The following is a 25,181-nucleotide window of genomic DNA, read 5'->3' as shown; positions in this document are numbered from 1 at the left end:
GTATGATACAGATATTGATATTTCAACTGTAATAATGTGAGAGCACCCCTAAAGTATGATACAGATATTGATATTTCAACTGTAATAATGTGAGAACACCCCTTAAGTACGATACAGATATTGTTATTTCAACTGTAATAATGTGAGAGCACCCCTTAAGTATGATACAGATATTGTTATTTCAACTGTAATGATATAATCTTTCCTGGGTTTTTTTATTTGCAGCATTGCAAAAATAGTCCTCGGTCCAGTATAGTCATAGAATTGTTCACCCCTGTAGTTCAAAGGATACTGAAGCATAACATGGTGAGTATGAAGAACAGCATTCTCTACAGTGTCCTGCACATATTCTGTGAATATCCTGTACAATACAGTGAAACCCCTCCCACACCCACAGGACCAAGTAAAGTAAAAAGTCTGGTGTTAATGGGTATCCGGTTTTGTGAGTTTCTGTTCTGTACTGATATTTTAAAAAGGACCATGGTGTACATGCAGGGTCTGGTTTTGTGGGTTTCCCTGTATTTGTCATATGTTAGTGGATGATATGGTGACGAACAACTGGTGCATCACAGGCCACTATTAGTACAGGAAGGGTCTGGTTTTGTGGGTTTCCCTGTATTTGTCATATGTTAGTGGATGATATGGTGATGAACAACTGGTGCATCACAGGCCACAATTAGTACATGCAGGGTCTGGTTTTGTGGGTTTCCCTGTAATTGTCATATGTTAGTGGATGATATGGTGACGAACAACTGGTGCATCACAGGCCACGATTAGTACAGGAAGGGTCTGGTTTTGTGGGTTTCCCTGTATTTGTCATATGTTAGTGGATGATATGGTGACGAACAACTGGTGCATCACAGGCCACGATTAGTACAGGAAGGGTCTGGTTTTGTGGGTTTCCCTGTATTTGTCATATGTTAGTGGATGATATGGTGACGAACAACTGGTGCATCACAGGCCACGATTAGTACATGCAGGGTCTGGTTTTGTGGGTTTCCCTGTATTTGTCATATGTTAGTGGATGATATGGTGACGAACAACTGGTGCATCACAGGCCACGATTAGTACATGCAGGGTCTGGTTTTGTGGGTTTCCCTGTATTTGTCATATGTTAGTGGATGATATGGTGACGAACAACTGGTGCATCACAGGCCACGATTAGTACATGCAGGGTCTGGTTTTGTGGGTTTCCCTGTATTTGTCATATGTTAGTGGATGATATGGTGACGAACAACTGGTGCATCACAGGCCACAATTAGTACAGGAAGGGTCTGGTTTTGTGGGTTTCCCTGTATTTGTCATATGTTAGTGGATGATATGGTGATGAACAACTGGTGCATCACAGGCCACGATTAGTACATGCAGGGTCTGGTTTTGTGGGTTTCCCTGTATTTGTCATATGTTAGTGGATGATATGGTGATGAACAACTGGTGCATCACAGGCCACGATTAGTACAGGAAGGGTCTGGTTTTGTGGGTTTCCCTGTATTTGTCATATGTTAGTGGATGATATGGTGATGAACAACTGGTGCATCACAGGCCACGATTAGTACAGGAAGGGGCGGGATCTAGCTCGATCAGTACAGCACATGTTTGAGGTGCTTGCGTCATAGGATCAAGCCACGTCAGTGGACCTAGTCTCTGATTATTTCACACACACCCTCATTCCAACCAATTCCTCATGGCTGATATATCAAAGGTTTTTGCTATTTATTTGATGTCTAAAGAACAGCAACACATTGTTTTACCATTTTGGCTTCATTTTTTGTAATAGCCATTTTAAATATATAAAAGAAAGAGATGTATGGGGGAAGGCAGCTTTTAAACTTCTGATTATAATATCTCTTTTCACATCCATCTGTCCATCTCTCTCTGTCTGTCCCCTCCCTCCCTCTCTCCTCCTCCCTTCCTCCGTCTCTCCTCCCCTCCCTCCCTCTCTCCTCCCCTCCCTCCCTCCCTCCCTCTCTCTCTCTCTCTCTTGTATAGCATGACAGTTGATGAAGAAAATTGGAATAAATTGTTATTTCAATGGCCCTATTTATCAAGTGAACATATATTGATTTATTGTACCGCCCAGCTGAGCGAATTGTTACCAAGGTCGTGCGTGTCATTGCCTGCAGTCCATAATGTGCAGATTCTCCAGCTGAATGGAGGCTTAACGTTAGTTCGGCACACTGTAAACAGCGATAGAAAAAAAATACATATGACTTGAAATTTACATTACCGGAAGGATACACGAGTAGCAAGAAGCCAGTCCTTTGATAAGTCAGTAACCTCACACAAATGAAAGCAAACATAACTAAATGGAAAATAATTTCAAATAATTCATTTTTTCTCTGTGAGATTAGATGGGCAAACAGAAGTTGAAATGGATTGTTATTGTAGAGATTACATCCTTCCTTGTCATCGGGTTTGTCACAGTAACAGCAAATACAACTGCAGTAACAACAAAAATAACATAGTTATTAATAGAAGTAAAAAAAATATATATAACATAGAAAAAGAAGATTATGTTGAGGATTAATCACAAGTTTTTTTAAATATGGAAAATACCAACTGAATCCGTGTTAATTGGTATTTGTCAAGGCTCTGCCCAGACAAATACTGATTAACTATAGATGAGGTTGATATTTTGCAAATTACAAAACAAGAAGTGAATTACAGTGTCCATCATTGGTAATAATATGACAGCACGGTTGGCACAAATGTAGTTTGGAATCAAGCACTTTATCTAAATCTTATCACAACATTACATTTACGTGTACAAGTCTTGTCGGCTTGTAAACAAATGACCCATTGACCCATTGGTATATTAACTGGGTTCATACAACAAAATACCAAATAGATTTATGACATGGATATTATGAGAAAGTTACATGTTAAATTCTGTTACATTTTAAAGATTTGCTTATCAGTTGGTGGTGGGATTCATTTAGTTAAGGGCCGGGACGTAGCTCAGTGGTACAGCGCTCGCCTGATGTGCGATTGGTCTAGGGTTGATTTGCTTATCAGTTGGTGGTGGGATTCATTTAGTTAAGGGCCAGGGACGTAGCTTAGTGGTACAGCGCTCGCCTGATGTGCGATTGGTCTAGGATTGATTCCCGTCGGTGGGCCCATTGGGCTATTTCTTGTTCCAGCCAGTGCTCCACAACTGGTGTAACAAAGGCTGTGGTATGTACTATCCTGTCTGTGGGATGGTGCATATAAAAGATCCCTTGCTGCTAATTAAAAAGAGTAGCCCATGAAGTGGCGACAGCGGGTTTCCTCTCTCAATATCTGTGTGGTCCTTAACAATATGTCCAAATCCATATACCGTATTGTTCCTATTTGTAGCACCCGCTCTAATATAAGCGCCCCCTATGATCACGAGAAATGTATCATGAAACGGTACCCGTAAAATAGTAAAACTGGCTTACCTGACTGCCGACTTGCAATGATTATAATCAGTAAACAAATAAAATCCAAACAGGTGAAGCACTATGACACTAGTATGGGCGAACAGTATGTCACACATGTCATTTATCAAATGTATGTCGCTGTTATCTCCACGCAGAATGAACGCACGACACTCCGTTAACGCTGTTCAAAACCGGAAGTACAAACATACCGGTAGGTATTTACACCGACACCGTATATGCCTACGTGCACAGTACCATGTATTTCGATAAATCAGCTGACGATGTACGGTACGCTACGTCATTTCAACAAGAAAACATCACTGGTGGAGTGACTCGGCGGCAAAGCTTTTGATGTCTCAGCGAGCCAGACGCATTGACAGTTTGATACGGGCGCTACAAATAGGAACAATACGGTAACTGTAAATAAAATGTGTTGAGTACATCATTAAATAAAACATTTCCTTCCTTCCTTCAGTTAACTGTCAGCTGATAGCAGTCTCACCCACATCACTGGCCATCGATAACTGGTAAAATTCGAAACCTGATTTTGAGCGACAATGGCCTCCTGCTTTGTCAATTTTGAGTGATGCGGCTGATTGAAAACAAAGTGCTGGTTGGTTGTTAAAGACACATTCCTTTTCTTTGTTTCAGGACTTTGGTAAAAACCCTCCAATGAGATTCTTTGTTCAGGAGTACATCCAAGCCCTGAACTGCCAGAATGACGGGATCCGAGTTGTCCAGAACTTTGTTAAAAGGTGATCCTTCTGATGCTTTGTCTGTTCACAGTTAGGCCTAGCTGTTAGTAGCCAAGTTAGACAGCTATTAGTAACCAAGTTAGACAGCTGTTAGTAGCCAAGTTAGACAGCTGCTGTTTTTCATGTAGAGTACTTTAAACATCTTGGTATTTGGAGAATAAAACTCTGACTCAATTACTGTTAGCAAGTTTTACAAAACTGCTTCAGAATTCTGTAAATTAGCTAAAACAGTATGTTGCTTTCATTACCATAGTATATGTGTCGCTGAGATATTCAGTGGCCGTGACTATATACTGAGGTCGTGGTGCTTTCATTACCATAGTATATATGTTGCTGAGATATTCAGTGACTATATACTGAGGGCGTGGTGCTTTCATTACCATAGTATATATGTTGCTGAGATATACAGTGACTGTATACTGAGGGCGTGATGCTTTCATTACCATAGTATATATGTTGCTGAGATATTCAGTGGCAGTGACTGTATACTGAGGGCGTGGTGCTTTCATTACCATAGTATATATGTTGCTGAGATATTCAGTGGCAGTGACTGTATACTGAGGGCGTGATGCTTTCATTACCATAGTATATATGTTGCTGAGATATTCAGTGACTATATACTGAGGGCGTGATGCTTTCATTACCATAGTATATATGTTGCTGAGATATTCAGTGACTGTATACTGAGGGTGTGATGCTTTCATTACCATAGTATATATGTTGCTGAGATATTCAGTGGCAGTATACTGAGGGCGTGGTGCTTTCATTACCATAGTATATATGTTGCTGAGATATTCAGTGACTGTATACTGAGGGCGTGGTGCTTTCATTACCATTGTATATATGTTGCTGAGATATTCAGTGACTGTATACTGAGGGTGTGGTGCTTTCATTACCATAGTATATATGTTGCTGAGATATTCAGTGACTGTATACTGAGGGTGTGATGCTTTCATTACCATAGTATATGTTGCTGAGATATTCAGTGACTGTATACTGAGGGCGTGGTGCTTTCATTACCATAGTATATATGTTGCTGAGATATTCAGTGACTATATACTGAGGGCGTGATGCTTTCATTACCATAGTATATATGTTGCTGAGATATTCAGTGACTGTATACTGAGGGCGTGATGCTTTCATTACCATAGTATATATGTTGCTGAGATATTCAGTGACTGTATACTGAGGGCGTGATGCTTTCATTACCATAGTATATATGTTGCTGAGATATTCAGTGACTGTATACTGAGGGCGTGATGCTTTCATTACCATAGTATATATGTTGCTGAGATATTCAGTGACTGTATACTGAGGGCGTGATGCTTTCATTACCATAGTATATGTTGCTGAGATATTCAGTGACTATATACTGAGGGCGTGATGCTTTCATTACCATAGTATATATGTTGCTGAGATATTCAGTGACTGTATACTGAGGGCGTGGTGCTTTCATTACCATTGTATATATGTTGCTGAGATATTCAGTGACTGTATACTGAGGGCGTGATGCTTTCATTACCATAGTATATATGTTGCTGAGATATTCAGTGACTGTATACTGAGGGCGTGGTGCTTTCATTACCATTGTATATATGTTGCTGAGATATTCAGTGACTGTATACTGAGGGCGTGGTGCTTTCATTACCATAGTATATATGTTGCTGAGATATTCAGTGGCAGTGACTGTATACTGAGGGCGTGGTGCTTTCATTACCATAGTATATATGTTGCTGAGATATTCAGTGACTATATACTGAGGGCGTGGTGCTTTCATTACCATAGTATATATGTTGCTGAGATATTCAGTGACTGTATACTGAGGGCGTGGTGCTTTCATTACCATAGTATATATGTTGCTGAGATATTCAGTGGCAGTATACTGAGGGCGTGGTGCTTTCATTACCATAGTATATATGTTGCTGAGATATTCAGTGACTGTATACTGAGGGCGTGGTGCTTTCATTACCATAGTATATATGTTGCTGAGATATTCAGTGACTGTATACTGAGGGCGTGGTGCTTTCATTACCATAGTATATATGTTGCTGAGATATTCAGTGACTGTATACTGAGGGCGTGGTGCTTTCATTACCATAGTATATATGTTGCTGAGATATTCAGTGGCAGTGACTGTATACTGAGGGCGTGGTGCTTTCATTACCATAGTATATATGTTGCTGAGATATTCAGTGGCAGTGACTGTATACTGAGGGCGTGGTGCTTTCATTACCATAGTATATATGTTGCTGAGATATTCAGTGGCAGTGACTGTATACTGAGGGCGTGGTGCTTTCATTACCATAGTATATATGTTGCTGAGATATTCAGTGGCAGTGACTGTATACTGAGGGCGTGATGCTTTCATTACCATAGTATATATGTTGCTGAGATATTCAGTGACTATATACTGAGGGCGTGGTGCTTTCATTACCATAGTATATATGTTGCTGAGATATTCAGTGACTGTATACTGAGGGCGTGGTGCTTTCATTACCATAGTATATATGTTGCTGAGATATTCAGTGGCAGTGACTGTATACTGAGGGCGTGGTGCTTTCATTACCATAGTATATATGTTGCTGAGATATTCAGTGACTGTATACTGAGGGCGTGGTGCTTTCATTACCATAGTATATATGTTGCTGAGATATTCAGTGGCAGTGACTGTATACTGAGGGCGTGGTGCTTTCATTACCATAGTATATATGTTGCTGAGATATTCAGTGACTGTATACTGAGGGCGTGATGCTTTCATTACCATAGTATATATGTTGCTGAGATATTCAGTGACTGTATACTGAGGGCGTGGTGCTTTCATTACCATAGTATATATGTTGCTGAGATATTCAGTGACTGTATACTGAGGGCGTGATGCTTTCATTACCATAGTATATATGTTGCTGAGATATTCAGTGACTGTATACTGAGGGCGTGGTGCTTTCATTACCATAGTATATATGTTGCTGAGATATTCAGTGACTGTATACTGAGGGCGTGATGCTTTCATTACCATAGTATATATGTTGCTGAGATATTCAGTGACTGTATACTGAGGGCGTGGTGCTTTCATTACCATAGTATATATGTTGCTGAGATATTCAGTGACTGTATACTGAGGGCGTGGTGCTTTCATTACCATAGTATATATGTTGCTGAGATATTCAGTGACTGTATACTGAGGGCGTGGTGCTTTCATTACCATAGTATATATGTTGCTGAGATATTCAGTGACTGTATACTGAGGGCGTGGTGCTTTCATTACCATAGTATATATGTTGCTGAGATATTCAGTGATTATATACTGAGGGCGTGGTGTAGGATGTAGCCCAGTGGTAAACAATTCGCTTAATGCATGGTCAGTCTAGAATTGATCCCAGTCTGTGGGCCCACTGGGCTATTTCTCATTCCAGCCAGTGCACCATGACTGGTATATCAAAGACCAAGGTATGTGTTATCCTGTCTTTGGGAAGGTGCAATATAAAAGATCCCTTGCTACTAATGAAAAAATTTAAATTAACATTAAAAGTAAAAATTACAACTGTTTGACATCCAATAGCCAATAATTAAAAATCAATGTGCTCTAGTGGTGTTGTTAAAAAACCTGTAACTTTTGATAATAAATACAGTTGTTGTTGTTGTTGTTGTTGTGCAGCATGCATGGACCAGCCCATTGTTGTCCACATCCTAGAGTCCTGCCCAATCTGGTGGCCGTCTGTCTGGCAGCGATTTACAACTTTTACGAGGAAAAGAACAAGTAAGTGTCATGCAGAACTGTGGTTAAACTTGTGAATAGGGCAACACAGAGGATGTTATAGACATTATCTTTTATTATTTAAGGCTTAATCTCACTCACCTATCATTTATCATGATTTTTGTCATTTAAGCCTTAATCTTACCTCATCATCATTTGACATTTTTTACTAATGCAAAACACAACCCACAAGAAGTGACAGACAAAAACCTTCTTCATCTAAATGTTAATCTCACCTGCCCTTAATTTATCATGATTTTTGTCATTTAAGCCTTAATCTTGCCTTTACATCATTTGACATTTTTGTTGTAATGCAAAACACATCCTAAGAGGAGTGAAGGAAATGATCTTCAATGATAATTCCCTTTTAAGTCTTAATAACATCATTGGGGTGACGACAACTTCAACACAGTTTAATTTCACATTAAAGTTTCATATTTAGATCAGTTTCTCGCAAACTACAAGTCCTAGGTCAGTGAAACTTGGTTTGTAGTTGTTCCTATGGATGTTCATCACAATGCATTGAAAACGTTTTTGGCAGGTGACGCATTGAATTCTGTGGAATCCTCCTTTTATGTGGTCTGCTGCAAAACAGATTCATTGCATATTGTCCAAGAGCATACGTATGGTAAAAACAGATTCATTGCATATTGTCCAAGAGCATACGTATGGTAAAAACAGATTCATTGCATATTGTCCAAGAGCATACGTATGGTAAAAACAGATTCATTGCATAATGTCCAAGAGCATACGTATGGTAAAAACAGATTCATTGCATATTGTCCAAGAGCATACAATGTACGTATGGTAAAAACTTCATTTGCCATTCACATAGATCACACATAACGGTGAATGAAAATTGAATAAAGCACATCACAGCAAACCAAATACCTGGATGATCAGTTTTAAATGCTGAAGTTGTGGAGAGTGTATGAGAAAGTGCAAATCATTCAAAAAAATTACTTCACAAGCACAGTAGAGGCTATTTGATTATTTCCTTAAGAATTCACACTTTTGAGTGCAGTCTCCTATTCCTAATTAAGCCATTCTTCATTATGTGTAATGCAATTTAAAAAACTCCACTATTATCTAAAAAAAATTAATGAAAGATTTTGCTAAAAGCAGTCATTGTAATTTTTTTATTGTTTCAGTGCTATGCAAAGCAACCTAGATGGCTGCTACGACCAAAATGAATGGACGTTGAAGATTCTGTGTTACATATCGATGCTGGAGACAATGTAAGTAGTTCTGTTGGTGTTTCCATCTGTAGACAATGTAAGTAGTTCTGTTGGTGTTTCCATCTGTAGACAGTGTAAGTAGTTCTGTTAGTTTTTCCATCTGTAGACAATGTAAGTAGTTCTGTTGGTGTTTCCATCTGTAGACAATGTAAGTAGTTCTGTTGGCATTTCCATCTGTTGACAATGTAATTAGTTCTGTTGGTGTTTCCATCTGTAGACAGTGTAAGTAGTTCTGTTAGTTTTTCCATCTGTAGACAATGTAATTAGTTCTGTTGGTGTTTCCATCTGTAGACAATGTAATTAGTTCTGTTGGTGTTTCCATCTGTTGACAATGTAATTAGTTCTGTTGGTGTTTCCATCTGTAGACAATGTAATTAGTTCTGTTGGTGTTTCCATCTGTTGACAATGTAATTAGTTCTGTTGGTGTTTCCATCTGTAGACAATGTAAGTAGTTCTGTTGGTGTTTCCATCTGTAGACAGTGTAAGTAGTTCTGTTAGTTTTTCCATCTGTAGACAGTGTAAGTAGTTCTGTTAGTTTTTCCATCTGTAGACAATGTAAGTAGTTCTGTTGGTGTTTCCATCTGTAGACAATGTAAGTAGTTCTGTTGGCGTTTCCATCTGTAGACAATGTAAGTAGTTCTGTTGGTGTTTCCATCTGTAGACAATGTAAGTAGTTCTGTTGGTGTTTTCATCTGTAGACAATGGTGTTTCCATCTGTAGACAATGTAAGTAGTTCTGTTGGTGTTTCCATCTGTAGACAATGTAAGTAGTTCTGTTGGTGCTTCCATCTGTAGACAATGTAAGTAGTTCTGTTGGTGTTTCCATCTGTAGACAATGTAAGTAGTTCTGCTAGTGTTTCCATCAGGTTAGTACATTTAGAGAAGAACTAACGAACTATGAGACAATGTAAGTAGTTCTGTTAGTGTTTCTATTAGGTTAGTAGATTTAGAGAAGAACTAACGAGCTACGAGGAATTACAAATTATCTGTCCCGAGTTAATGCATGATGTTTAACCATGTTTGCTGCCTTTATATTTTTTCACATTACCCAGAGATGAAAATCATTTGGCTTTCTCAAAAAACTGTTTCTGTCTGTTTTGTTTAATAATTTTTTTACAGCATTAACCACCTACCCTTCAAGAGTGGCTTTATCGAGAGTCTTTATCTCCTCAAGGGTGGGACCTAGCTCGGTCGGTGGAACGCTAATTACCAGAGATACATTGGTTCGAGAGTCTTTATCTCCGCAAGGGTGGGACCTAGCTCAGTCGGTGGAACGCTAATTACCAGAGATACATTGGTTCGAGAGTCTTTATCTCCTCAAGGGTGGGACCTAGCTCAGTCGGTGGAACGCTAATTACCAGAGATACATTGGTTCGAGTGTCTTTATCTCCTCAAGGGTGGGACCTAGCTCGGTCGGTGGAACGCTAATTACCAGAGATACATTGGTTCGAGAGTCTTTATCTCCTCAAGGGTGGGACCTAGCTCGGTCGGTGGAACGCTAATTACCAGAGATACATTGGTTCGAGTGTCTTTATCTCCTCAAGGGTGGGACCTAGCTCGGTCGGTGGAACGCTAATTACCAGAGATACATTGGTTCGAGAGTCTTTATCTCCTCAAGGGTGGGACCTAGCTCGGTCGGTGGAACGCTAATTACCAGAGATACATTGGTTCGAGAGTCTTTATCTCCGCAAGGGTGGGACCTAGCTCAGTCGGTGGAACGCTAATTACCAGAGATACATTGGTTCGAGAGTCTTTATCTCCTCAAGGGTGGGACCTAGCTCAGTCGGTGGAACGCTAATTACCAGAGATACATTGGTTCGAGTGTCTTTATCTCCTCAAGGGTGGGACCTAGCTCGGTCGGTGGAACGCTAATTACCAGAGATACATTGGTTCGAGAGTCTTTATCTCCTCAAGGGTGGGACCTAGCTCGGTCGGTGGAACGCTAATTACCAGAGATACATTGGTTCGAGTGTCTTTATCTCCTCAAGGGTGGGACCTAGCTCGGTCGGTGGAACGCTAATTACCAGAGATACATTGGTTCGAGATTCTTTATCTCCTCAAGGGTGGGACCTAGCTCGGTCGGTGGAACGCTAATTACCAGAGATACATTGGTTCGAGAGTCTTTATCTCCTCAAGGGTGGGACCTAGCTCGGTCGGTGGAACGCTAATTACCAGAGATACATTGGTTCGAGAGTCTTTATCTCCGCAAGGGTGGGACCTAGCTCGGTCGGTGGAACGCTAATTACCAGAGATACATTGTTCGAGAGTCTTTATCTCCTCAAGGGTGGGACCTAGCTCGGTCGGTGGAACGCTAATTACCAGATACATTGGTTCGAGAGTCTTTATCTCCTCAAGGGTGGGACCTAGCTCGGTCGGTGGAACGCTAATTACCAGAGATACATTGGTTCGAGTGTCTTTATCTCCTCAAGGGTGGGACCTAGCTCGGTCGGTGGAACGCTAATTACCAGAGATACATTGGTTGGAGTGTCTTTATCTCCTCAAGGGTGGGACCTAGCTCGGTCGGTGGAACGCTAATTACCAGAGATACATTGGTTCGAGTGTCTTTATCTCCTCAAGGGTGGGACCTAGCTCGGTCGGTGGAACGCTAATTACCAGAGATACATTGGTTCGAGTGTCTTTATCTCCTCAAGGGTGGGACCTAGCTCGGTCGGTGGAACGCTAATTACCAGAGATACATTGGTTCGAGAGTCTTTATCTCCTCAAGGGTGGGACCTAGCTCGGTCGGTGGAACGCTAATTACCAGAGATACATTGTTCAAGAGTCTTTATCTCCTCAAGGGTGGGACCTAGCTCAGTCCATGGAACGCTAATTACCAGAGATACATTGTTCAAGAGTCTTTATCTCCTCAAGGGTGGGACCTAGCTCAGTCCATGGAACGCTAATTACCAGAGATACATTGGTTCGAGAGTCTTTATCTCCTCAAGGGTGGGACCTAGCTCGGTCGGTGGAACGCTAATTACCAGAGATACATTGTTCAAGAGTCTTTATCTCCTCAAGGGTGGGACCTAGCTCAGTCCATGGAACGCTAATTACCAGAGATACATTGTTCAAGAGTCTTTATCTCCTCAAGGGTGGGACCTAGCTCAGTCCATGGAACGCTAATTACCAGAGATACATTGTTCAAGAGTCTTTATCTCCTCAAGGGTGGGACCTAGCTCGGTCGGTGGAACGCTAATTACCAGAGATACATTGTTCAAGAGTCTTTATCATCTCAGTAGACTCATTCTCTTATTTTACGTGTATTTCTTGTTCCAGCCAGTGTACCACAACTGGTATATCAAATGCTGTGGTATGTGTTATCCTGTACCTGGGATATGGTACATATAAAAGCTTCCTTGCTACTAATGGAAAAATGTAGCGGGTTTTCCTCTCTTAAAATTATATGTCAAAATTACTAAATTTTTGACATCCAATAACCGATGATTAATAAATCAATGTGCTCTAGTGGTGTCATTAAACAAAACAAACAAAACATTCTCCTATTGTATTTTCCCCCCATTCCAACTAGTGCCAAGACTATCAAGGACTGTGATATGTGCTGTCCTGTATGTGGGAAAGTGCATGTAATAGATCCCTTGCTGTTAATGGAAAAATTGTAAAGGTTTACCACTAAGGCTATATGTCAGAATGACCAAATGTGACATCCAACAGCCGATGATTAATAAATCAATGTGTTCTAGTGGTGTCATTAAACAAAACAAACTTTAACTAATATACTTATAACCCTGATAACAGGACTAATTTTAATATGGGCATCCTAAAATCTGATTCCCGTAATACTGACATAATAAATGAACATCATTTGGACTCAGTTTACCACAAAATCAGTTATATTCCTGTATCATCAGTCTTTTAAAAAATCCAAGCATCTGATCTCACATCCCATGTTTATATTAGGCAACATCTATTGTACCATCATGGTTTTTTTTAACATCACATGTTTTCAAAAAGCGGTTTTATACGCAATTTGTTACATGCAAAATGGAGAAATGACGTCAACAAACATCGCAGTTTGACAGCTAGAAGTTGTAGAAGTGCTAACCAAAAATGTCTGCAGGTAGGATATGATGTGTAGAGTACACTGCCAGGTTGGTCGTATATCAGGTTTCACTCTACACTGATAGCCTAACTGCATGAAAAGAGGCAGGTTGGTCGTATATCAGGTTTCATTCTACATGTGATAGCCTAACTGCATGAAAAGAGGCAGGTTGGTCGTATATCAGGTTTCACTCTACACGTGATAGCCTAACTGCATGAAAAGAGGTATGTTAGTATCACATTTCCACTAATTATGATATAATTATAGTTATGGTATCTCTACTACACTAGGAAGTGCATATAAAAGATCCCTTGCTGCATTAGGAAAAATGTAGCAGGTTTCCTCTGATGACTACGAGTCATAATTACCAAATGCTTGACATCCAATAGCCAATGATTAATTAATCAATGTGCTCTAGTGGTGTCATTAAACAAAACAAACTTTTTAACTCTACTACACTAATTGTCTGTGTGGATGATAGAAATGACCTAACACTTTAACAAGGTGATAGATGTGTTTCATCAGTTAGCGTGATTTCCCCTTCACAATGTTCAGTAATCACGGGGTTCAGTAACAATACGTAACACATGATTTCCCCTTCACAATGTTTCGGTAATCACAGGGGTAAGTAACAATACGTAACACGTGATTTGCCCTTCACAATGTTTCGGTAATCACGGGGTTCAATAACAATGCGTAACACGTGATTTCCCCTTCACAATGTTTCGGTAATCACAGGGGTAAGTAACAATACGTAACACGTGATTTCCCCTTCACAATGTTTCGGTAATCACAGGGGTAAGTAACAATACGTAACACGTGATTTCCCCTTCACAATGTTCGGTAATCACAGGGGTAAGTAACAATACGTAACACGTGATTTCCCCTTCACAATGTTTCGGTAATCACGGGGTTCAGTAACAATACGTAACACGTGATTTCCCTTTCACAATGTTTCAGTAATCACGGAGTTCAGTAACAATACGTAACACGTGATTTCCCCTTCACAATGTTTCAGTAATCACGGAGTTCAGTAACAATACGTAACACGTGATTTCCCCTTCACAATGTTCGGTAATCACAGGGGTAAGTAACAATACGTAACACGTGATTTCCCCTTCACAATGTTTCGGTAATCACGGGGTTCAGTAACAATACGTAACACGTGATTTCCCTTTCACAATGTTTCAGTAATCATGGAGTTCAGTAACAATACGTAACACGTGATTTCCCCTTCACAATGTTTCGGTAATCACAGAGGTATGTAACAATACATAACACGTGATTTCCCCTTCACAATGTTTCGGTAATCACGGGGTTCAGTAACAATACGTAACACGTGATTTCCCCTTCACAATGTTTCAGTAATCACGGGGTTCAGTAACAATACGTAACACGTGATTTCCCCTTCACAATGTTTCGGTAATCACAGGGGTAAGTAACAATACGTAACACGTGATTTCCCCTTCACAATGTTTCGGTAATCACGGGGTTCAGTAACAATATGTAACACGTGATTTCCCCTTCACAATGTTTCGGTAATCACGGGGTAAGTAACAATACGTAACACGTGATTTGCCCTTCACAATGTTTCGGTAATCACAGGGGTAAGTAACAATACGTAACACGTGATTTGCCCTTCACAATGTTTCGGTAATCACAGGGGTAAGTAACAATACGTAACAAGTGATTTGCCCTTCACAATGTTTCGGTAATCACAGGGGTAAGTAACAATACGTAACACGTGATTTGCCCTTCACAATGTTTCGGTAATCACGGAGTTCAGTAACAATACGTAACACGTGATTTGCCCTTCACAATGTTTCAGTAATCACGGGGTTCAGTAACAATACGTAACACGTGATTTCCCCTTCACAATGTTTCGGTAATCACAGGGGTAAGTAACAATACGTAACACGTGATTTGCCCTTCACAATGTTTCGATAATCACGGAGTTATGTGCTTTGTACCAGATACCCTCTAATGGTATCGAGCAGCCAATCACTCACTGTGTATTTTGATGGTGTGTTGTGTGCACTGAAAACATTTTCTGTCGTAAAAGAAAATGCAATTAGAGGGAATACGGAGCTATTTAAGCCTGGTCTCTTATTTGTCTCGGGAGAATATCCAATATCGGTCTCTTTCGACACGGCCTGTACTTTAGAAATCAATACTGGTCACCCAGTACCTGTGTCACTTTGTGTATTACATGCAGTGGTAGCTAGTGACATTTGCAGGAAACCTCTCGATGTACTGAAAGTGGTAAATGCCAAGTATGTATTCAATGGACGAGCAAGGGAAGCCATTTTAGAGTTTATCGGTTAATTGACACCTTTCTGAAATGGTGTTGAAAAATATATAATTAATTTTAAATGTAGGGATCGAACTGAATCTCTAGTATTTGGTGCATTTTATAAGACTTGTACTCCACTGCTAGGGGCAGTCTTTATACTTGTTTTATAAGACTTGTACTCCACTGCTAGGGGCAGTCTTTATACATGTTTTATAGGACTTGTACTCCACTGCTAGGGGCAGTCTTTATACATGTTTTATAAGACTTGTACTCGACTGCTAGGGGCAGTCGTTATACATGTTTTATAAGACTTGTACTCCACTGCTAGGGGCAGTCGTTATACATGTTTTATAGGACTTGTACTCCACTGCTAGGGGCAGTCTTTATACATGTTTTATAGGACTTGTACTCCACTGCTAGGGGCAGTCGTTATACATGTTTTATAGGACTTGTACTCCACTGCTAGGGGCAGTCTTTATACATGTTTTATAAGACTTGTACTCGACTGCTAGGGGCAGTCGTTATACATGTTTTATAAGACTTGTACTCCACTGCTAGGGGCAGTCGTTATACATGTTTTATAGGACTTGTACTCCACTGCTAGGGGCAGTCTTTATACATGTTTTATAGGACTTGTACTCCACTGCTAGGGGCAGTCGTTATACATGTTTTATAAGACTTGTACTCCACTGCTAGGGGCAGTCGTTATACATGTTTTATAGGACTTGTACTCCACTGCTAGGGGCAGTCTTTATACATGTTTTATAGGACTTGTACTCCACTGCTAGGGGCAGTCGTTATACATGTTTTATAGGACTTGTACTCCACTGCTAGGGGCAGTCGTTATACATGTTTTATAAGACTTGTACTCCACTGCTAGGGGCAGTCGTTATACATGTTTTTGAGATGTAATTATATTGTTTTTAAACCTGTAGCCATACATTTAGGACATTCCAGAAAATTCATTGGTCTACACTTTATAATAGACTTTCCTAATAAACAACATGTTTGGGTGGCAGTGTGATGATCAAATAGGAAATCCATAAATAAAAAATACCCGTTTGGGTATAAATGTAATGATTGATTATGAAATCCATAACTTAATAGTACTTTCCTAACCCACAACATGATTGAATAGTACTTCCCTAACACACACGTTTTGATCAGTCACAGAATCCATAACTTAATTAATATCAGTAGTACTTCCTCAACACATAACATGATTGAATAGTACTTCCCTAACACAGAACATGATTGAATAGTACTTTCTTAACTCAACATGTTGGATAACAGTGTGATGATCACAGCCATAATTGAATAGCAACACCTGCAATTAAAAAAATGACAATGTCCAAAAAATAAAATGCAGAGTGGTTTCACTGTGTATATCTAAAATTACAATGGGTTCAATAGAGATGCACAAGATACACCAATGTATTCAGAATGGCAATATCTAAACTTACAGTGTATTCAGCAGAGACATATGAAATACCCTGGTGTACACAGAATGGCAATATCTAAACTTACTGTGTATTCAGCAGAGACACATGAAATACCCAGGTGTACACAGAATGGCAATATCAAAACTTACTGTGTATTCAGCAGAGACATATGAAATACCCTGGTGTACACGGAATGGCAATATCTAAACTTACTGTGTATTCAGCAGAGACACATGAAATACCCAGGTGTACACAGAATGGCAATATCAAAACTTACTGTGTATTCAGCAGAGACATATGAAATACCCTGGTGTACACGGAATGGCAATATCTAAACTTACTGTGTATTCAGCAGAGACATATGAAATACCCAGGTGTACACAGAATGCCTGATTAGACCGATTTCACCAAGCTGTGATCTCTGAACAGGACTCTATGATGTTACACAGCTGCTGGAAACAATGCTTTTAGCTTAATAGTGTCAGAAAATGTCCATGTGGATGTGTGAAGTAGCTTGCTAATTACCATGATTACTAAATCAATGATGTCTCTCTTCCAGGGCTCTGTATGATGACTGGCGCTTTGTGCTTGGCAGCTTACTCCAGCCCATTCCATTTCCTGATGAGTAAGTAAAACAAGTTGTTAACTCTCACCTCTTACACCATACCTTAGACTGAAAAACAGAAATGTGTGCAAATACATTTTGCATAATACACACCCAATCCTATGTTCTGTCCCAAGTCAAGTCCCTGGCTGTCCAGAGACAGGACCCAGGATAGACATGCTCGAAACCTTAGTGGTATATGAGCATGTTAAAATTAGCCATCACCACCAATCCTATGTTGTAAAATGTTTATACACTCATTGTTTTAATTGCAGATACCAACAGCTGTTCACAAAATCTACACATCACCCTCTATTTTGTTTTTGTTTAGTTTTTTGGCGTAGTTTTTTTTTAAGACTCCACCAAGTGCATGCAATATATCTTTTTGCCTAATATATTTTATCTCGTAGCGTACATCAAATTTTGACGTACTATTTTCTGCTAGCCTCCATCATCATTCATTTCAACTCATTATCGTGCTTATATCCAATTAAGGTTCAAGCATGCTGTCCTGGGCACACACCTCCGCTATCTGGGCTGTCTGTCCAGGACAGTGAGTTAGTTGTTACTTGGTTAGTGGTTAGTGAGAGAGAGAAGAGGGTATAGTGGCCTTACACCTACCCATTGATCCCTTAAGAACTCGCTCTGGGTTGGAGTCGGTACTGGGCTATGAACCCTGTACCTACCAGCCTTTAGTCCGATGGCTTAACCACTGCGCCATTGAGGCCGGTCTCTATCCTCAGCTAGCTTCCATCAATCAAATGCCTTACTACATCTTTATCAAAATACTCTAGAGTATGTCCTATCTTTTTCACCAACTTTGTCTGAGATAATATGGGGGTTTTTTCTATAGCTTGAAAAAACAATTGTTGGGGGAGGGTATATAAATTTTGTTATGGCTTTATGTTCAAGCTGTTGTGTTCAGTTTATATAAAACTGTTTTGTTTCTGTTTTCAGTGCAATTGCAGATGAGGTCTTCACATCGTAAGTACTGTTTGTATCTAGATATTAATGGCTTTTGTCTCACAATATAGAGATATTACTTTTTTTAAGGCAGTGACGGAATCAACATTTATGTTTAGCTCGAACATTAAATATTTGCATTTATGTCTATTTCTCATGAACTATAAGTACCTAGACCAATGAAACTTGGTTTATTGTTGCATCTATGAATATTCATCTTCATGCATGTCAATTGTTTTGTTTTAATTTTAAAACTTTTATTTTTAATTAAATTGCTGAGTTTAGCTTAGTGTTAAAATTGTTTTTATTTTGTTCCATTTTTCATAAACTTGGTTTATAGTTGCATCTATGAATGTTCATAATAACCCTGAAAGTAAAAGCTGGATGATATTAGCCATGGTCTTTATGGTAATAAACCAGATGTGAATGTTCACAACTGGTATTCCTTTTTATGGGAAAAGGAATATAAAAGATCCAGCCAACCTTAGTTGGTGTAGTGGTACTGGCTTTACCTCCCGGTACTGGCTTCACCTCTTGGTACTGGCTTCACCTCCCGGTACTGGCTTCACCTCCCGGTACTGGCTTCACCTCCCGGTACTGGCTTCACCTCCCGGTACTGACTTCACCTCCCGGTACTGGCTTCACCTCCCGGTCCTGGCTCCAGGTACTGGCTTCACCTCCCGGTCCTGGCTCCAGGTACTGGCTTCACCTCCCGGTACTGGCTTCACCTCCCGGTACTGGCTTCACCTCCCGGTACTGGCTTCACCTCCCGGTACTGGCTTCACCTCCCGGTCCTGGCTTCACCTCCCGGTACTGGCTTCACCTCCCGGTACTGGCTTCACCTCCCGGTACTGGCTTCACCTCTTGGTACTGGCTTCACCTCCCGGTACTGGCTTCACCTCCCGGTACTGGCTTCACCTCCCGGTCCTGGCTTCACCTCCCGGTCCTGGCTCCAGGTACTGGCTTCACCTCCCGGTCCTGGCTCCAGGTACTGGCTTCACCTCCCGGTACTGGCTTCACCTCCCGGTACTGGCTTCACCTCTTGGTACTGGCTTCACCTCCCGGTACTGGCTTCACCTCCCGGTACTGGCTTCACCTCCCGGTACTGGCTTCACCTCCCGGTCCTGGCTTCACCTCCCGGTCCTGGCTCCAGGTACTGGCTTCACCTCCCGGTCCTGGCTCCAGGTACTGGCTTCACCTCCCGGTACTGGCTTCACCTCTTGGTACTGGCTTCACCTCCCGGTACTGGCTTCACCTCCCGGTACTGGCTTCACCTCCCGGTACTGGCTTCACCTCCCGGTACTGGCTTCACCTCCCGGTACTGGCTTCACCTCCCGGTACTGGCTTCACCTCCCGGTCCTGGCTCCAGGTACTGGCTTCACCTCCCGGTCCTGGCTTCACCTCCCGGTACTGGCTTCACCTCCCGGTACTGGCTTCACCTCCCGGTACTGGCTTCACCTCCCGGTACTGGCTTCACCTCCCGGTCCTGGCTTCACCTCCCGGTCCTGGCTTCACCTCCCGGTCCTGGCTCCAGGTACTGGCTTCACCTCCCGGTCCTGGCTTCACCTCCCGGTACTGGCTTCACCTCCCGGTACTGGCTTCACCTCCCGGTACTGGCTCCAGGTCACCTCCCGGCTGGCTTCACCTCCAGGTACTGGCTTCACCTCCCGGTACTGGCTCCAGGTCCTGGCTTCACCTCCCGGTCCTGGCTTCACCTCCCGGTACTGGCTTCACCTCCCGGTACTGGCTTCACCTCCCGGTACTGGCTCCAGGTACTGGCTTCACCTCCCGGTACTGGCTCCAGGTACTGGCTTCACCTCCCGGTCCTGGCTTCACCTCCCGGTCCTGGCTCCAGGTACTGGCTTCACCTCCCGGTACTGGCTTCACCTCCCGGTCCTGGCTCCAGGTACTGGCTTCACCTCCCGGTCCTGGCTCCAGGTACTGGCTTCACCTCCCGGTACTGGCTTCACCTCCCGGTCCTGGCTCCAGGTACTGGCTTCACCTCCCGGTCCTGGCTCCAGGTACTGGCTTCACCTCCCGGTACTGGCTTCACCTCCCGGTCCTGGCTTCACCTCCCGGTACTGGCTTCACCTCCCGGTACTGGCTTCACCTCCCGGTACTGGCTTCACCTCCCGGTACTGGCTTCACCTCCCGGTACTGGCTCCAGGTACTGGCTTCAGGTACTGGCTTCACCTCCCGGTACTGGCTCCAGGTCCTGGCTTCACCTCCCGGTCCTGGCTTCACCTCCCGGTACTGGCTTCACCTCCCGGTACTGGCTTCACCTCCCGGTACTGGCTCCAGGTACTGGCTTCACCTCCCGGTACTGGCTCCAGGTACTGGCTTCACCTCCCGGTCCTGGCTTCACCTCCCGGTCCTGGCTCCAGGTACTGGCTTCACCTCCCGGTACTGGCTTCACCTCCCGGTCCTGGCTCCAGGTACTGGCTTCACCTCCCGGTCCTGGCTCCAGGTACTGGCTTCACCTCCCGGTCCTGGCTTCACCTCCCGGTCCTGGCTCCAGGTACTGGCTTCACCTCCCGGTCCTGGCTCCAGGTACTGGCTTCACCTCCCGGTACTGGCTTCACCTCCCGGTACTGGCTTCACCTCCCGGTACTGGCTTCACCTCCCGGTACTGGCTTCACCTCCCGGTACTGGCTTCACCTCCCGGTACTGGCTTCACCTCCCGGTACTGGCTTCACCTCCCGGTACTGGCTTCACCTCCCGGTACTGGCTTCACCTCCCGGTACTGGCTTCACCTCCCGGTACTGGCTTCACCTCCCGGTACTGGCTTCACCTCCCGGTCCTGGCTCCAGGTACTGGCTTCACCTCCCGGTACTGGCTTCACCTCCCGGTACTGGCTTCACCTCCCGGTACTGGCTTCACCTCCCGGTACTGGCTTCACCTCCCGGTCCTGGCTTCACCTCCCGGTACTGGCTTCACCTCCCGGTCCTGGCTTCACCTCCCGGTACTGGCTTCACCTCCCGGTACTGGCTTCACCTCCCGGTCCTGGCTTCACCTCCCGGTACTGGCTTCACCTCCCGGTACTGGCTTCACCTCCCGGTACTGGCTTCACCTCCCGGTACTGGCTTCACCTCCCGGTACTGGCTTCACCTCCCGGTCCTGGCTTCACCTCCCTGGCTTCACCTCCCGGTACTGGCTTCACCTCCCGGTACTGGCTTCACCTCCCGGTCCTGGCTTCACCTCCCGGTCCTGGCTCCAGGTACTGGCTTCACCTCCCGGTCCTGGCTCCAGGTACTGGCTTCACCTCCCGGTACTGGCTCCAGGTACTGGCTTCACCTCCCGGTACTGGCTTCACCTCCCGGTACTGGCTTCACCTCCCGGTCCTGGCTCCAGGTACTGGCTTCACCTCCCGGTACTGGCTCCAGGTACTGACTTCACCTCCCAGTACTGGCTCCAGGTACTGGCTTCACCTCCCAGTACTGGCTCCAGGTACTGACTTCACCTCCCGGTACTGACTTCACCTCCCGGTACTGGCTTCACCTCCAGGTACTGACTTCACCTCCCGGTACTGACTTCACCTTCCGGTACTCGCTTCACCTCCTGGTACTGACTTCACCTCCCAGTACTGGCTTCACCTCCTGGTACTGACTTCACCTGCCAGTACTGGCTTCACCTCCTGGTACTGACTTCACCTGCCAGTACTGGCTTCACCTCCTGGTACTGACTTCACCTCCCGGTACTGGCTTCACCTGGTACTGGCTTCTGGCTCCCACCCAGAGTGAATTTAACGACTCTATATGTAAGGCCACTACACCAATTTCTCTCTCACTGTCCACCAACAACTAACTACTAACCCACGGTACTGGCTTCACCTCCTGGTACTGACTTCACCTCCCGGTACTGGCTTCACCTCCTGGTACTGGCTTCTGGCTCCCACCCAGAGTGAATTTAACGACTCTATATGTAAGGCCACTACACCAATTTCTCTCTCACTGTCCACCAACAACTAACTACTAACCCACGGTACTGGCTTCACCTCCTGGTACTGGCTTCTGGCTCCCACCCAGAGTGAATTTAACAACTCTATATGTAAGGCCACTACACCAATTTCTCTCTCACTGTCCACCAACAACTAACTACTAACCCACGGTACTGGCTTCACCTCCTGGTACTGGCTTCTGGCTCCCACCCAGAGTGAATTTAACGACTCTATATGTAAGGCCACTACACCAATTTCTCTCTTACTGTCCACCAACAACTAACTACTAACCCACTGTCATGCTTGAACCGTAATTGGATATAAGCTTGCAAACAAATATGAATGAATGAATAAAATATCCATTTCTGCTGATGATAAAATGTAGCAGGTTTTTCTTCTGGCATCCAATAACGGCATGTTGATTTATTAATCAATGTACTCTAATTCAGGGTGTCATTAAACAAATAATTCTTGTGAGTCTCACAGTGACAGTAATTTGCCTGGGTGATGTTTTGAGTCTCACAGTGACAGTAATTTGCCTGGGTGATGTTTTGAGTCTCACAGTGACAGTAATTTGCCTGGGTGATGTTTTGAGTCTCACAGTGACAGTAATTTTCCTGGGTGATGTTTTGAGTCTCACAGTGACAGTAATTTTCCTGGGTGATGTTTTGAGTCTCACAGTGACAGTAATTTGCCTGGGTGATGTTTTGAGTCTCACAGTGACAGTAATTTGCCTGGGTGATGTTTTGAGTCTCACAGTGACAGTAATTTGCCTGGGTGATGTTTTGATTCTCACAGTGACAGTAATTTGCCTGGGTGATGTTTTGAGTCTCACAGTGACAGTAATTTGCCTGGGTGATGTTTTGAGTCTCACAGTGACAGTAATTTGCCTGGGTGATGTTTTGAGTTTCACAGTCACAGTAATTTGCCTGGGTGATGGTAATTAATTAAGTATAGTCTGAAAGCAGCATGCCAATAATAGATAATAGAGATGAGATGTAACATTAACTATGATCACATGCCTGCATGCAAGAGGCATAATGGCAGATTAATCAGGTATTAACTATTTACTGTGGTGAGGGAAAATTAAATGGCTAATATTAACTGCAGTGATGGAAGATTAAATAGGTAATGTTAACTGGTGATGTATTATTAAATGGATAATATTAACTGGTGATGTAATATTAAATGGGTAATATTATGTGGTGATGTAATATTAAATAGGTAATATTAATTTTGGTAATGGAAGATTAAATGAGTAATGTTAACTGGTCAATGTAATATTAAATGGGTAATATTAACTGGTGATGTAACATTAAATGGGTAATATTAAGTGGTGATGTAACATTAAATGGGTAATATTAAGTGGTGATGTAATATTAAATGGATAATATTAATTTTGGTAATGGAAGATTAAATAGGTGACGTTAACTGGTGATGTAACATTAAATGGTTAATATTAAGTGGTGATGTAATATTAAATGGGTGATATTAATTTTGGTAATGGAAGGTTAAATAGGCGACGTTAACTGGTGATGTAATAAAGATTAGTTGGGTAATGTTAACTGTGGTGATGGAAGATTGGTTGTGGTGATGGAAGATTGGTCGGGTAATGTTAACTGTGGTGATAAGTTTGGTCGGGTAATGTTAACTGGTGATGAGATTGGTCGGGTAATGTTAACTGTGGTGATGAGATTGGTCGGGTAATGTTAACTGTGGTGATGGATGATTAGTTGGCTGATGTTAACTGTAATGGTGTAAAGTTAAACATGTAATGTTAACTGTGGTGATGAAAGATTGGTTGGGTGATGTTAACTGTGGTGATGGAAGATTGGTTGGGTGATGTTAACTGTGGTGATTAAACATTGGTTGGGTGATGTTAAATGTGGTGGTGTAAGCTTAGACATGTAGTGTTGACTGTGGTGATGAAACATAGTAGGGTAATGTTAACTGGTGATGGATGATTAGTTGGCTGATATTAACTGTAATGGTGTAAAGTTAAAAATGTAATGTTAACTGTGATGATGGAAGATTAAATATATAGCATTGACTGTGATGATAAAATATTTGTCAAGTAATGTTAACTGTGATGATGGAAGATTTGTCAAGTAATGTTAACTGTGATGATGGAAGATTTGTCAAGTAATGTTAACTGTGGCGATGAAAGATTTGTCAAGTAATGTTAACTCTGGTGATAAAAGGTTTGTCAATTAATGTTAACTGTGGTGATGGAAAATCGACTGGGTAATGATAACTGAGTTGAGACCAGTGTGCCATTAGCCAGAAGCCGCAATAACAAATGGCTCTAGTATGTTAATGGTCGGCTTGAGAGAAAGGTTGTGTCTAGTGCTATATATTCTGTGCTGTATAAAATACCGAGATTGGTACGAGATGTTTCAGAAAATTGGTTGAGCGATGTTAAATGTGGTTTAAAAACATTGTTGTTTATAGTGCACTGAAGTCGGCATTCTAAAAGAGAAAAAATCCCAGTAATCTGTAAGAGCCATAATGGAAGATTGGCTGGGTGATGGTGATTGCCTGGACATGAAATATTGCAGCTTCACAGAATCAAAAACATTCCATAAATAATTCTTACTTGTGTCTTTTTTTTTTAATTGGATGGACTCGGTGCAGATCAGTTTATTCATTCATTTTTTAAAATGTTTTTAAAATTTATTTTTTAAAGTGCTTCTATTTGATTAAGGTTAAAGCATGCTGTCCTGTGGAATCACCCT

The 25,181-nt window shown here is 42.4% G+C and overlaps 1 protein-coding gene across 1 annotated transcript in view; it reads left to right on the top strand.

Annotated features, from left to right (window-relative positions):
- The window catches only part of LOC121389369 (C-Maf-inducing protein-like), an 80,206-nt gene that overhangs the window by 19,385 nt on the left and 35,640 nt on the right, over positions 1-25,181 (top strand). The window contains exons 4-9 of the mRNA XM_041520964.1: positions 226-306; positions 4,053-4,156; positions 7,812-7,913; positions 9,062-9,148; positions 17,502-17,567; positions 18,504-18,530. Of these exons, the coding sequence (XP_041376898.1) occupies positions 226-306; positions 4,053-4,156; positions 7,812-7,913; positions 9,062-9,148; positions 17,502-17,567; positions 18,504-18,530 (467 nt within the window). The remainder of the gene's footprint in view (positions 1-225; positions 307-4,052; positions 4,157-7,811; positions 7,914-9,061; positions 9,149-17,501; positions 17,568-18,503; positions 18,531-25,181) is intronic.

This window comes from Gigantopelta aegis, chromosome 14 (assembly GCF_016097555.1).
Source record: "Gigantopelta aegis isolate Gae_Host chromosome 14, Gae_host_genome, whole genome shotgun sequence".
Taxonomy (NCBI): Eukaryota; Metazoa; Mollusca; class Gastropoda; order Neomphalida; family Peltospiridae; genus Gigantopelta; species Gigantopelta aegis.
The sequence above is the reverse complement of the archived record's forward strand: the minus strand, read 5'-3'. Positions and strand labels throughout refer to the sequence as shown.